The 13895-nt window shown below is 41.5% G+C and overlaps 1 protein-coding gene across 1 annotated transcript in view; it reads right to left on the reverse strand.

Annotated features, from left to right (window-relative positions):
* The window catches only part of LOC138102840 (mothers against decapentaplegic homolog 2-like), a 121844-nt gene that overhangs the window by 96987 nt on the left and 10962 nt on the right, over positions 1-13895 (reverse strand). The window contains exon 2 of the mRNA XM_069000591.1: positions 11593-11885. Within this exon, the coding sequence (XP_068856692.1) occupies positions 11593-11828 (236 nt within the window). The 5' untranslated portion in view covers positions 11829-11885. The remainder of the gene's footprint in view (positions 1-11592; positions 11886-13895) is intronic.

A 13895-nucleotide genomic window follows, 5' to 3' on the forward strand; every position in this document is an offset into this window, starting at 1 on the left:
TACTGGCCTTCATCAGAAAGACCCCCGAGGAAGAGGAGAGGCCTTCCTCAGCGCGACCACCAGAACACACAGCGCATGCGTGGCCCATATGCTAATGACTTCCAAGAAATAATTTGTTTAACCACACCTGTCCCAAGGAATGTGATGAATATTCATAATTTAACCCTTAATACTGTGTTGCAGAGAGCACCAGGTGTGTGTGTTTGGAGGAGCAATCCCCACACACCCGGCGCACCGAATAAAGCAAATACCCGCTTCTCTGACTCTGTCTCTGAAGTGTCTTCTGGCCCGGTTGAGGCACGATTCATCTGGCACCCCAAGATGGGACCCTCTCTGCCCGGCTGCCGGATCCAGGGGTAAGCAGACCTCCCAGTCGCGACCCTGAATTTTCAGGGGGAGCTCAGCTGTCCTTTGGCTCACGGCGGGGGCAGACAAGGACCATCTGCACCAAATTAAGGTATTTCCTATTCCTTTTAAACACAAAATACCTGCAGGTCCAGGGTTCGAGTCCCTGAGGGTGGGTTGAAAGTCCCGAGGAAGATTGGGTCTCCCAAAATTAGTCCTGGGCAAGAGGAAAAGTACTTTTAAGGGGTTGGACCCCCGGGGTTGGACCCCACTGTGAAAAGTACTTTTAAGGGGGTTGGACCCCCCCGGGGTTGGACCCCACTGCAAAAGGTACCTTTAAGGGGTTGGACCCCGCTGTTATGCGATATTGTACGGCTATTTGCGTTTTGTCTGTTGCTATTGTGCTGCTGTGTGAGTGAGAGTGGATGAGACGTGCTGTCAAAGTGCGAAGTGAGTGAGGAGCTCTATCTGCGGTTCCGTAACCCGGCGACAGGCTCGGCCAGAGAAAAGCGAAGCGTTTGGCAAAGAGTGAATGAGGATAAATCATATAAACCGTTGGTTTGGAATTCAACCTTACTGTCCGAAGGGGGGGCAGATTTTAGAGGAGAAAAGATTTTAGCTATTGAATTGAAAACATCCAGACTCCCAACGCCTTTCTAATGTAGCTCCATCTGATTTCCCTTTTGAAATCCCGTGTTTAGTGTATGAAAACAGTTGTGAAGCTTGTATTTCTGTGCATGTATTAATTGTGAGAGAAAGTGGTATTGTACTTCTACTAGATGGAGTGGGTGGTGTCCAAGCTGCCAGAGGAGAGAGCTTGGTATCAGACTAGAAAGAGCAGGAATAAAAAAAAATGAAAGTGCAGATAATGTTAGAGTAAGGGGAGAGTGGCAGAGAATAGTGAGAAATTTGAGAGAAACTGGTTAGAAAAGTACAGCAAGTGTATGTGTATGTAAGAAGAGATGAGGAAAAGGCAAAAGCGATGGCAAAGGTGATGGCAGAAGTTGTAAGAATTGTGGACAGTGTGATTAACAGGTTTGGGTGTGCAGAGCTGTAAGGCTCCTGTTAGGTGGTGCTTGTGCAGAGCTGAAAGGCTCCTGTTTGGAGGGGACCCGTGCCCCTGTGCCTTTCGTGTTTTGTTGTGAAAAGCCAGAATTGGCAGGTTTCAGACCTGAGGTGAATCCGGAGCTCCTATCTTGTGGGGAACCCCGCCACCAGTCTGTGGTTTATTGTGGAAAACTAGAATTGGCAGATTCTAATCCTGCAGCCAATTCTGCAGCTGCAGCCTTGTGGAGATAGTGTTGTCCCTGTGCAGGCCCAGGTATTTGTCATGCAGCCTCGTCTGCGGGGGCTGTAAAGAAACCTATGGAGAAAATGTTTTGCTATCCCTCCGCGGTTAATTTGTTAGTCACCTCTCTACTCCTGGGGTGGACTTGGTAAAAAAAAAAAAAAAAAAAAAAAAAAGGGTTTTAGGCAGTAACATTGCTTGCTGCCGAACTTGATCTTGTCAAAAGGAAAATCACTAGAACAAAAGGAGCAAACTGATAAGGCAAACTGCTCCAGGGTGAAAAGCAGAAGCCTACCAAAACCCTGAAGAAGAAAAAAAAAAAAAAAAAAAAAAGGCAATCCAAATGCCTGATTCACAGACTGCAACTCTTGCAAAACTTTCAAAAGCAGTCTCACTCCCTCCACTGAAGAATCAATTGGAAGAAACCCCACCAAAAACCTGTGGGAGACAATAAAAGTGGTGCAACAAGCACTTCATAGAATAAATACTAAAACTCCACTTGAATAAGTTAATGCAATTAAACTCTTGTTTCACTCAGACATATTTTTCATTTTTTTTTGGGAGGGGGGGAAGTTTGTTTCTTTTTTCTAGGAATGTCAAATGTCCCGACATCAAAGATAAAGAAAGCAGTTTGAGAGCAAGGAAACTGCAAGCAGCAAAATCACACCTAAATGTGATAACCATTGCTTCACTGTCACTTTGTGTTAGCCCCAAAAAGTTTCACTATTTTTTTAATAATCAGTCTAGTGGGCCAAATTTTCACTTTCCTTTTATAGGAATCTACCAACACATGAGATGGAGCTGTGTGAAAACCAATGAAATGTAAAATGTCACCATAATTGCTCGCATTGTCAGTTGGTTAATGTTTGTAATTTGTTTGTGTTTTCATTACAAGTGACTTGGTGAGAGATCAAATAGAAGTTAACGCATTCTACATATTCTTGAGTTTAATTTTTGTCTAACTTGTTTTGTCTTTTTACTGAAAAATGGTGTGGTTAAAGTCTTATAGATGTATAATTTGTCTCAACCAATATTATCCTGAGAGTTGGTATAAGAATTGATACATATTTGAAATCCTACAAATATGAACTAACCTTCCCGGTTCTGCCTCAGAAGGCTTCAAAATTATTATAATCTGACTAAAGTTTTGGATTTTCTAATTAGTGAATTAAAGAATCTTGACAAAACACAAGCAAATGCTACATGAGAAATGATTGAATCCCCCTTCCTAAACCAAGAGGGATACAGAAAAGCCTTCTACCAGCTCTCAAACTAAAGTGCTGTTCAATCTCAAGCCATATGTCTTAAGAGGATGTTTTAACTTTTCCTCACCCCTCCTATTTATAGCACATTCTGCAATCTCAGTTGTAGATGCAGAATGGGATGAAGACAAAAATAAAACAACCAAAAAACAAAAAACTAGGTTTGAAAGAGAATTCATTTCATTTTTAATCCCACCAAAATAAAGCCACAGTTTGTAGTTTGTGTCAAGATTAAATGACAAGAGTGCTATAATCTGTCTCCTGGAAAACAGAGCATAGCCCTAATGTAAAGATATGTTTGCATGAGAACATTTTGTATGAAAATGTTTTGTGTGTTAGTTTTGTATCATAAAAACTAATCCTTCATAATGTATAGAATCATACAGCAGAGTAAGAATATTATTCTAACAAAAACTGTATAAAGAAGCTACAACCAAAGAAGCCTCCTGAAGATACCTGACTAAGACTTTAAAGTGTAAGTTAAACCACTAAGATTAGATAAAGGAAAGAGAAATACCCATAGATAGTAAAATAACAAATCAAGTGATCCCATTAGTAGGAGATATTGAAATTCCAGAGATCAAAACAGGGCTCCCCCAGTGATTATTGAACTACTGGAAGGGGCACAACCAGTGTCAATTAAACAATATACACTAAGGCATGAAACATGAGTAAGAATAGAACCAATAATTACTACATTTATTAATCAGAGGTTGTTGAGAGAGTGTAGACCTTCCTGCAATACCCCAATTCTACCAGTACAGAAGCCAAATGAAAGTTATTGATTAGTTCAGGACCTGAGGACACCTTACTCACAAAATTACAAAGTGACTGAGTGTGGTTTTCAGTTTTAGATTTAAAAGATGCTCTCTTTTGTCTGCCATTAGCTGAAAGCAGTCAGGAAGTTTTTGCCTTTGAATGGGAAAACCCCAGAACAGGGAGAAAAAGTCAGCTCACATGGACTGTATTGCCACAAGGATTCAAAAATAGCCCCACGATATTTGGAGGTCAATTATCCCAAGAACTGGAAGCCTGGACACCACCACTTGGAGAAGGTGCACTCCTGCAGTACGTCGATGATCTACTGATAGCAACAAGGACCCGTGAAGACTGCAAGAACTGGACTGTAAGTCTTTTAAATTTTCTGGGACTAAGCGGATATAGAGTCTCCCCTGAAAAGGCTCAGCTAGTCCTCCAGAAAGTTACATATCTGGGGTATGAACTGGCAGCAGGGGAGAGAGCCTTGGGAGACAACAGGAAAGAGGCAATTTGTCAAATGCCCAGGCCACCTCTATACCAGCTCCTAAAAGAGACTGGGGGAACTCACCTATGCTGGACACCAGAAACTAATAATGCATTTGTAACTCTGAAACGTGAGTTGATGCAAGCTCCAGCACTGGGCATACCAGATGTCACTAAACCTTTTCTGTTGTTCTCACATGAGAGACAAGGACTGGCGCTGGGACTTTTGGCACAGAAGCTGGGACCATACAAAAGGCCAGTGGCTTATTTCTCCAAGCAGCTAGATGTGATCAGCCAAGGATGGCCCCCCTGCCTGCATGCAGTAGCAGCTGTGATCCTGAACATAGAAGAAGCTCGAAAGTTCACACTGGGCCAGCAGATAACTGTTTTTGTCTCTCACACAGTGTCAGCAGTGCTCACACAGAAAGGAAATCACTGGTTAACCCCATCTCGCTTTCTCAAATACCAGGCTGTCCTAGCAGAATCGGAGGATGTGAGTATCCAAGTAACTAACATCTTAAACCCAGCAGCTTACCTCCAGGGCAAGGCTGCTGAGGAGCCTGTACAGCATGACTGCATTGAAACCATGGAGGCAGTTTACTCCAGCTGCCCGGACCTAAAGGACTCTCTGCTAGAAAATGCAGACAGCTGGTTCACTGATGGGACCAGTTATGTCAAGAATGGTAAGCGGCTCGCTGGGTATGCAGTTACAGCCACAGACGCTGACATTGAGGCAAAACCATTACCTGTGGGGACATCAGCTCAAAAGGCTGAAATAACAGCCCTAACTCGAGCCTTGGTGTTGGCTGAAGGAAAACCTATCAACATTTGGACGGATTCAAGGTATGCTTTTGGGGTGGTACATGCTCACGGGGCTATCTGGAAAGAAAGAGGTTTATTAACCTCACAGAAGAAAGAAATTAAGCATGCTACTGAAATCATGCAGTTACTGGAAGCAGTGGTAAAACCTTCAAAAGTGGCTATAATGCATTGTAGGGGACACTCCCAGGGTAACACTATCCCTGAACTGAGAAATGCTATGGCAGACAAAACAGCAAAGGCAGTGGCCAGTAGAGTTCAGATCCAAGCCCTAACTCTAATTATGATTTAAATTAGATACAAAAAAAAAAAAAATTATTAGCACAGATGGGTGGGCTAAGATAAAAAGGTCTCATAGTCATATCCAGAAAACTGTTAAAATTATTTATCCAAAGTGAACATTGCATCAAATCACTTTAGATGACACTTCTTGAAGGCTTAAAGAGGTATGACACAAACTTACATCATGGTTACCCAACTTATCCTGGCTTAAACAATTGTTTGTAATAGCTATTTGTGTTATTGCATTCTTACTTATTGTTTGTATTAGTAGTTACTGTTGTATGATATTATGTACTTAGAATTGCGATGCTTATGCTCAATATAAACAAGTATAAATTTAGAAATAAGATAGAGAAGGGTTACTTTAAAGACATACAAGATTTGTAAAGAATTACAAATAACCAAAGAAAAGGGGGGATTGAAGAAGGGGCAGTCAATAACTAACTCATGTAAGCACAAGTTAACTATTGGGAGACAGCAAATGTTAGTTCAGACAGAAGATGTTAATTACAAAGCCTGAGAAGCTGAATTCACCCTAATCTTGTCAAGATGGAGGGGACAAGGATGATCTCAGAGATTGCTGAATCATCCCTCAAAGGACTACGCATGCCCAGGGAGAAAGGTGACAAGTTCACTGCGAGGATGAATACTGGCCTTCATCAGAAAGACCCCCGAGGAAGAGGAGAGGCCTTCCTAAGCACAACCACCAGGACACACAGCGCATGCGTGGCCCATATGCTAATGACTTCCAAGAAATAATTTGTTTAACCACACCTGTCCCAAGGAATGTGATGAATATTCATAATTTAACCCTTAATACTGTGTTGTAGAGAGCACCAGGTGTGTGTGTTTGGAGGAGCGATCCCCACACACCCGGCGCACCAAATAAAGCAAATACCCGCTTCTCTGACTCTGTCTCTGAAGTGTCTCCTGGCCCGGTTGAGGCACGATTCACACTCCCCTCCTTTTACCCAACTCGCACAAGGGATAACAGAACATGGGATTTTGGTCAGTGTTTTAGTTCTTGAAAAGTCTCTCTCTTATGCTGAAGGAAAAAAGGGTTTCTTCTGCTTCACGTGGTTTCCAAACTGCCACCAGCAACAGACCCGCCCGGAAATCTGCTGCAGTGAAAAAACATCTCTCCCATGAAAAATCTCAGTTCCTTCACACTGCCAGACATGGGCCATCACATGGGGTTATTAATCTTTTTAAGGATGAGTTATTTTGAGCCTGAACACAAAGGCTTCCTTCTTCACAAGCCTCTAAAAGCCTTTCACTGCTTCTATATAGCCTGGCATAGGCACTCTTCACATCTTTATAAACTGCACATGAATTCCTCATCTCCCATGTACTTTAAAAAAAAAATGGATTAAAGAGGTTTACAGTTTGTGATATTACAGTTTCTTACCACGGCCTGCGAGAAGTATTTTTAAGCTATGCACAAAAAACACGGCGCCGCCCTCTTTTTTCCTGTCGCCATTTTCAGCTGTCTCACATGACTCACTTTCTCTTTCTCTCTGACTTTGAAGCCACCATGTTGAAGAGTGTTCTTGTTCAGGCTTTACGGTGGAGAAAGCCTCGCTCCCTTTATGTTGTTGGCTGCATGGTGTCTTCTTCAGTTTAGCGAGAAGTGTGCTGGCTGCAGAAAGGAGGCTCCGCCGGCTCCACGTGGAGACGAGAGGGACTCACCGGTGCCAAGAAGCCGCGCCGGATGGGTTTAGCTGTGTGGCAGTCCATGGCTGGTTTTAGTTGCCTGCGGCTCTGGGATAGTCTCCCCCCCCCCCCCCCATCCCCAGCGACCCGGGGTCCGTGCCGCGGCATTGGGAAAAGGGGAAGGGGAAGAGGCCCCGACCCGGCCCAGCGGGGCCCGGAGGCTCGGAGGCCTTCCCACCTTCCGGCAGGCGAGCTGGAACAAAAGGAAATTGCCACCTTTCCGTGCGATTTAAATATGTAAAATGAGAGAAGCGTTATTGGTCTAAAAGTCTGTCCATCAACTCAGGTTCAACCCACTACACTAGAGAAGCCTATCCTTAAAAGACTGCACCTCGTGGAGTAGTGACCCACGCCATAACAGTTTTGGGAAGACTGCCCCTGGGAGGGACTCACGTTGCAGCAGTTTTGGCAGGACTGCTGCTTGTGAAATTAGAACAACGCTGGAGAAGTTCACGGAGAACTGTCTCCCATGGGAAGGACCCCACAGCATAGCAGAGGAAAGACTCCTCTCCCTAAGCGAACAAAAAAAGATATCAAGTGAGGAACTGACCAACCCCCCCCCCCCCCGTCTCCCTGTGCTGTCGGTGGGAAGGAGGGAGGGGCTGGGAGGAAAAAGGTGTTTTTAAAAGCTTTTTTTTACTCCTCATTATCCTCTTCTGACTCTGTTAATAATAAATTTACTTTATACCTTTAAATTTTAGCCTGTTTTGCCCTTAAAGTGTTTTCTCCCAGTCCTTATCTCAACTCATGAACCCTTCATTTTTTTTCCCCCTCCTCTGCCCAGCTGTAGCAGGAGTGAGTGAACGGTTTTTGTGGGTGCCTGGCATTTTAACCAGTGTCAAACCACGATACCGTGTAAAATGGTCTTGCTTTCACATGTTTGATGAACTTTCATCAGATTCTGCAGTTTTAGTAGTAATACTTCATATAAAATAAATCCCTAATACAGTCATCACATTATACAAATGTTCGCATGGAAGCAGAACTCAGCCTGTGATATGGATGTACCCAATTACAGCTCAGGAAGGACACAGTCAGTTCTGCACTAGGTTTCAGACGTATGCTCTAGAGGAGCACAGGACATCACAAAGGAGTCTAAACTCAATGCTTCCCTTCCACTAGCTTTTTTTCAGTTTTAAAAACATAGGAGCTACAACATTCCAGGCCAACATTATCTCAAACCTGCCCCAACTAAACACTTATTAGTTGTACATTATCAGGCATTTTACAAAAGCAACTGCATTTGGCAAGTCTTATTTAAAAGAAGCAAGAAGGCATGAAGCATATCTATAATCTTTTAAAGACAGAAAAGCCACACAGCTGATCACACAAAAATACTGAGATTATGAAACTAGTTATTTGTTTCCCTGCTTTGGGTTCCAATACTCTGTACTGTCACCACTGAAAGACCTTTTTAAATAACAAAGATAGACTATGAATATACCATTTGACTATTCATTATGTGGCATGGTTTGGTTTGTTAAAGGCTTGGATTTTAGCTACCACTAATTACAAAGTATTTATGGACAGGGCTCTGAGCAACCTTGTTTAGTTAGTGGAAGGTATCCCTGCCCATGGCAGGGAGGTTCAAACTAGATGATCTTTAAGGTCCCTTCCAACTCAAACCATTCTACGATTCTGTGACTCTATTTCAACAGAATAATCCATGATAATAGGGAAGAAACTGCTCTATTAGAAGACTCATATAAATGGCGAAGTCCCATGCCAACATTTAGTTTCCAGATACTCAGGGATTATGTGATTAAAATCCCACTGGCTTGCTGGGAGGATTCAGCAAGATAACTACAAATTACTTAGAGGGCTAGTGTCAAAAGGACCTCTGTACTTATTTAGCCTCTGCTCTAGATTACTGACCCACTTATGAAGAGCTAAGCATCCCTGCTGTGCAATGTCAACACCCACTCCATCTGTTTGCTTCTGCTTTCTCAGAAACAGTCTGCATAAGAAGTTCTGTTAATTACCACATGAGCAGCTTTTGCATAGCACATGCAGTAACAGCCTCACTTAATATGTAGTCATCTTGACAAACAGCATAAAAACAGAGCAATCCTAATTCAACAGGATTATCAGTGACATACAGTAATAGATAATATGCAGATTTCTGAAGAAGCAATTTAAAACAACTTTTGTCCAAGCTGCTCTCAGTTTTGAGAAAAGCTTGTAGGTGTTTAGTTGCTTTAGGTTTCAATGATGAAAAAGTATACTAGAGTTAAGTACTGTTAAAACTCTCTGGAAATCTCTAAGGGGACCAGAAATTTGTGAAACCACAAATGAAACTTCTGTTGAGGAAATAACGCGACAGTGGCAAACAGAAACATCCCACAACATTTGTCAATATCTACACTAAGTATTAGTAAGTAAATCTAAAGGAAGTTTTAAAAACCCACACAAAACCAACAGAAAAACCCTCCCTAAGCAAAACAAGGTTTGGAAAGTTAGTCCAGCTGCCACATCAGAACTACATTTCAGCATCTTGGCACCTCAAACTTCCTGTTGACTAGGAAGGAAAAAAAGTTCCAAATTCAGCATTTTATTATTTATCCCGGCCGATCTGCAGATCTTTAAGACATTCATTAAATAGGTCTCAAGCAGCAGTGTCGTTAACTTACTAAATCCAAGAATAAGAATCTCCAGAAGTCATTACAGTACTGAGTTGACATTTTTTATTTCTTGGGAACCCAGACTCCTGCTATCAAAGTGAAATAATATCAACAGTCCAAAACCTAACTATGAAACTCAAGAATTCTGGCAACCCTGATATAATCTCACCCCTTAATACCAAAGCCATTTCTTAGTTTAAAATTAAACCTTGTACAGTTGCCAACATCACTTCAAGAGTTCTCTAGCTACCAGCTTACTCCTAAAGTAGTTAAGAAAAGTAAAACCTAGGTCCAGTACTTTTTACAGCTTACTGGAGGATAGAGGAGAACAGTATATCACAGCCCAGCAAGAATTGCTGGTCACAACATGGAGGCTATACAGAGCTATCATAGAGCTTTTTATTCTGTTTTAAAGTATTATTTAGCATGTCACACAAAAGGTCATGCAAGCAGAAGGACATACCCAAAGTAGACTAGGAAAACAATGATATATTAGCATATTGTTTGTATCCTCTAGAAATATTAGACAACTATTCTTCTGAAATACCAATATTTACTGCCCCAGTACCCTTGCAGGAGAGCTCTAGAATATAGATACACATTTTATATCAAGTGAATCTCTATATGGGATATATAGCTTCTGTCATATGAAACACCTCACAATTAAAGCATTTTGTCTTTATCATGATAAAGACTTGCTAAATACATAGTCATCTTATGTCAAGTCAAGAAATACATACCCCTACAGGTTCCAATCTTAGTCTACTGATATACACCAAGACAAGAAAGAGCTAATATTTTATTTCCGATTGTTTTCCAGCCAGCAAAAGGAAGAAAGCAGAAGGGAAACCCAGAGAATTTTGGAACTGCTCTAGGGAAGAAAATACAAGCAGAGGGCAGCATTAGAAACAAAAGGTGGATAGAAAAGAGAAAACACAATTAAAGTAGTCATTTATTCAGAGCATACTCATGATTTTCCCAAACAGCTGTGTCAAATCTAAAAGAAAACACTAGAACCATTATAAGATCACAATTGATATATGGAAATCATTAGTGACACCAGTCAAATCTAGTTTGTGCTATGATTAATACAAAGTTTAAAAGTAGTTGGGATGAATGTGCTAATACAGAAATTAGGGTCATAAACCAGATGCAGTTTCTCTCCCCTAGAAATTATTTTAAGTGTCAAGGCACTAAATGCCCAAAATATTCCCGTGTCACCAGATCCTCTTTTTCATAGGAAAACACACCTGTGAAGTGATTTGATACTTGTGTTGCACATAATTAGCTTGCACAGGCATCTTAGTGGTATTTCTGTACAACATGAATGGAAAACAGACCGCATTATACTTACAAACATAACCCTTGCCCCTCACACAGCAGTTGCCATGAATTAAGTTGAGAAAGACAAAGGGGTAGAATGCAAGTTATTTACCTAAATGCATATACATATCAGGAGTGGAAGAGCAGTTATAGAAATACTCCAAGTTATTAAATAAAAAAGCATTTACATTAACCAATAACAAATAATTAAAATGGTCTTCAGACAGTCTGCCTCCAAAGACAAAACTTCAAAAAGGAGAATGGATACAGCTTGTACAATTTAACTGAAACTACCAGATACAACAGAAAATAAATAGATGACTGAAGTGTTGACCAAGGAAAAACTAGTCTTATGTTTAAAGTTCAAGTATGCCACTCTGATTTTAGACAGGGTTATTAAATAAAACCATAAGGCAGTGCTACAAACTAAGAACTGTGCTAGGCATGACCAGAATACACTGAATTTGAATATAAGTAGCAATGAAAATTGAAACAAAGATATTATTAGAAATTGTAACTTTACAAAGCATGTAATCCAGTTATAAGCAAGCACTATATAAAACCAATATAGGTTTTAAAGAATTTGTAAAGAATCAAAGCATGCAACTGATTTTTTAGTCATTTGTTCAGATAGCCTAAACATCCATTTACTTATTTCCTAAGTAGTTGTAACAATTTCAAACACAACAGCACTTACCTTGGAATCGTCACACATTTTGTACTGCAATTCTGAGTGGTAATTGCCTTCTCAAGCTCATCCAGCTGTCCTGTTTTCTTTAGCTTCTTGACCAAGCTTTTCACTGCTTTTTCACACCACTTTTCATCTTGACCATTCTGCTCACTACCAGCAGCTCCTCCAGAGCCACCAGCAGATTTTTTCCATCCCAGAAGTCTCTTCACAACTGGTGGAGTGAATGGCAGTATGGATGACATGACTTTCACCAGACAGAACACTCAGCAAGCAATAAATTAGAGATTCCTGTCTGATCCCTAAAAACACAAACCAAAACAGACACATTAGCACTGAGGTTTCACATGAAACAAATACCTTGCTTAGGACTTTTTATTACCAAATGCCATAGGACACTGCATCCTAAAATAAGTCAGATAAGTCTGCATAAAGGTTAGGTACTTCACCAATAAAATTCAAAGGCAAGTTTGCAGCAGACTCTTCAACAGTTAGCACAGACCAAGGTTACTGTTGGATTGGACATTTAATTTTTCCTCAAGTCTTTCCTGGCTAAATCAACTCCAGAAAAAAAAAAGCAACAAAAAAACCAAAAAAAAACCCCAAGTTAACTTTAGTCTAGCTTTGCACCTAGGCTGGCTGGGTCTATTAATTTATTTAAATTTTCCACAAGTGATTGACAAATTGTATACAGATATATGTACATTCTGCCCATCTCCAAATTAATTTAGCAAGCAAAACTGTGTTTGAAATGTAATTTAGTCATGACAGCTTGACAGAAGTCTTCCAACAGCCAGCCATTTCACAAGCCTTTTCTCCTTGTTTGTCATGCTTTAAATAACTACCAATTTTTGTTCCACTGGGGACACCAATTTGAAATTCACTTATAAATCTGGTAATAAGCTTATTCCCATCTTTCAAGCTAGAGTTCAATGGTGTCATATGTTAGCAAGGATAGTCCCAGAAGGGATGTCCTTGCTGAGGGGTGCTTACAGCTTCCTCTGGGACCTGATAGAACCTATCAGCTGGCCAGTTTGAATACGGACAATTCTTTAAGCCACTTAAAGTTGTGACTGCCTCTGTGATACACACTTAAGAACAGACAAACTCCCCCCCCCAAGCTCGCTCTTGTTTCCGGCGCTGGGACAGGTGGCTGCAGGCCCCGTGCGGGGGCCAGCGGGCCCCGGCCAGCCTGGAGCCATGGGCCTGTTCCAGCCATGGAACTTCCCCCCACTGCCTTGTCATGGGCGGCCAGAGCGGCTCGGAACCCCCGCCCTCTCCACTGTGGCCAAGATTTCAGCAAAGCGGCACCACTGTCCGGCAGAGGTCAGGTGACCAACAGCGATAAGCCACATTCCAGCTGCAAGGCCGAGGTGAGATTAACCCTTTTATTGCTGTGAAGAGCTGAAAACCTGAGGAAAGAGAGAGAGGAGAGGCTTAAAGCTGAAAGTCTGTTGTGAAGCTATGATATATCAGAGTATCCCGTTGTAATTTCATGAAGATATGGGGGGTGGAGTGTTCAACTCGTAAGCAATAGGCAGATGCTGCCGCAGCTGTAATTTCATGAGAAGTTTGGACAGAGAGAGATGGACCAGATGAGGACTTTTGCTCCAAACGGGAAAGGAGAAAACCTCAGTTCCTAGAGATGCTCCCAGAGATAGTCTTAAAGATGAAGATGAGGAAGACCCTTTGCTCCCAGGGAAGGAGAAGGGCCTCTGGTTTTTTTGTTTCTGAACAGCTCAACCTTAAAATTGTACCCCAAAAACTTCAAGAGTGGACCCCCGAAAGCAGTTGCGGAAAAAGCTGCAAGTCGGGGGAAGGGACTCACATCGTGAGCAGAGAGACTCCTCTTCCTAAATGGACTGAACAATATTTGGAAGTGGGTGGCTGTCTCGTTGTGATACTGTTTTCATAGCATGAGCAAGAAGAGACGTCTCTTTCTAAATGGACTGAACAAGGTTATTATGGAAGTGGTAAAGAGACTGAACATCTTAAGGGTCTGTTAATAAACTGTTTAGGTCTGTTAATAAACTTCTTTATATTCTTTCAAGTTTGGTGCCTGCTTTGCATTTCTCCTAATTCTTATCTCACAGAAGATAAACAGTACTGAGTATTTTAGCCCAAACCACTACACTAAATTGGTGTTTCTGCCCGGTTACAAACCCAACCCGCGACAAAAGGCATACAGATAATTAATCTTCTCAACTGGCAGTGCTCAAAATCATCAAGTCTTTCAAAATTTATTAAAGGATAGTTAAAATCTTACTTTGCAGATACATGGGTAGTAGAACTGTCCATTTTCAATTTTGATC

This window comes from Aphelocoma coerulescens, assembly GCF_041296385.1.
Source record: "Aphelocoma coerulescens isolate FSJ_1873_10779 chromosome W unlocalized genomic scaffold, UR_Acoe_1.0 ChrW_unloc_scaf_2, whole genome shotgun sequence".
Lineage (NCBI taxonomy): Eukaryota > Metazoa > Chordata > Aves > Passeriformes > Corvidae > Aphelocoma > Aphelocoma coerulescens.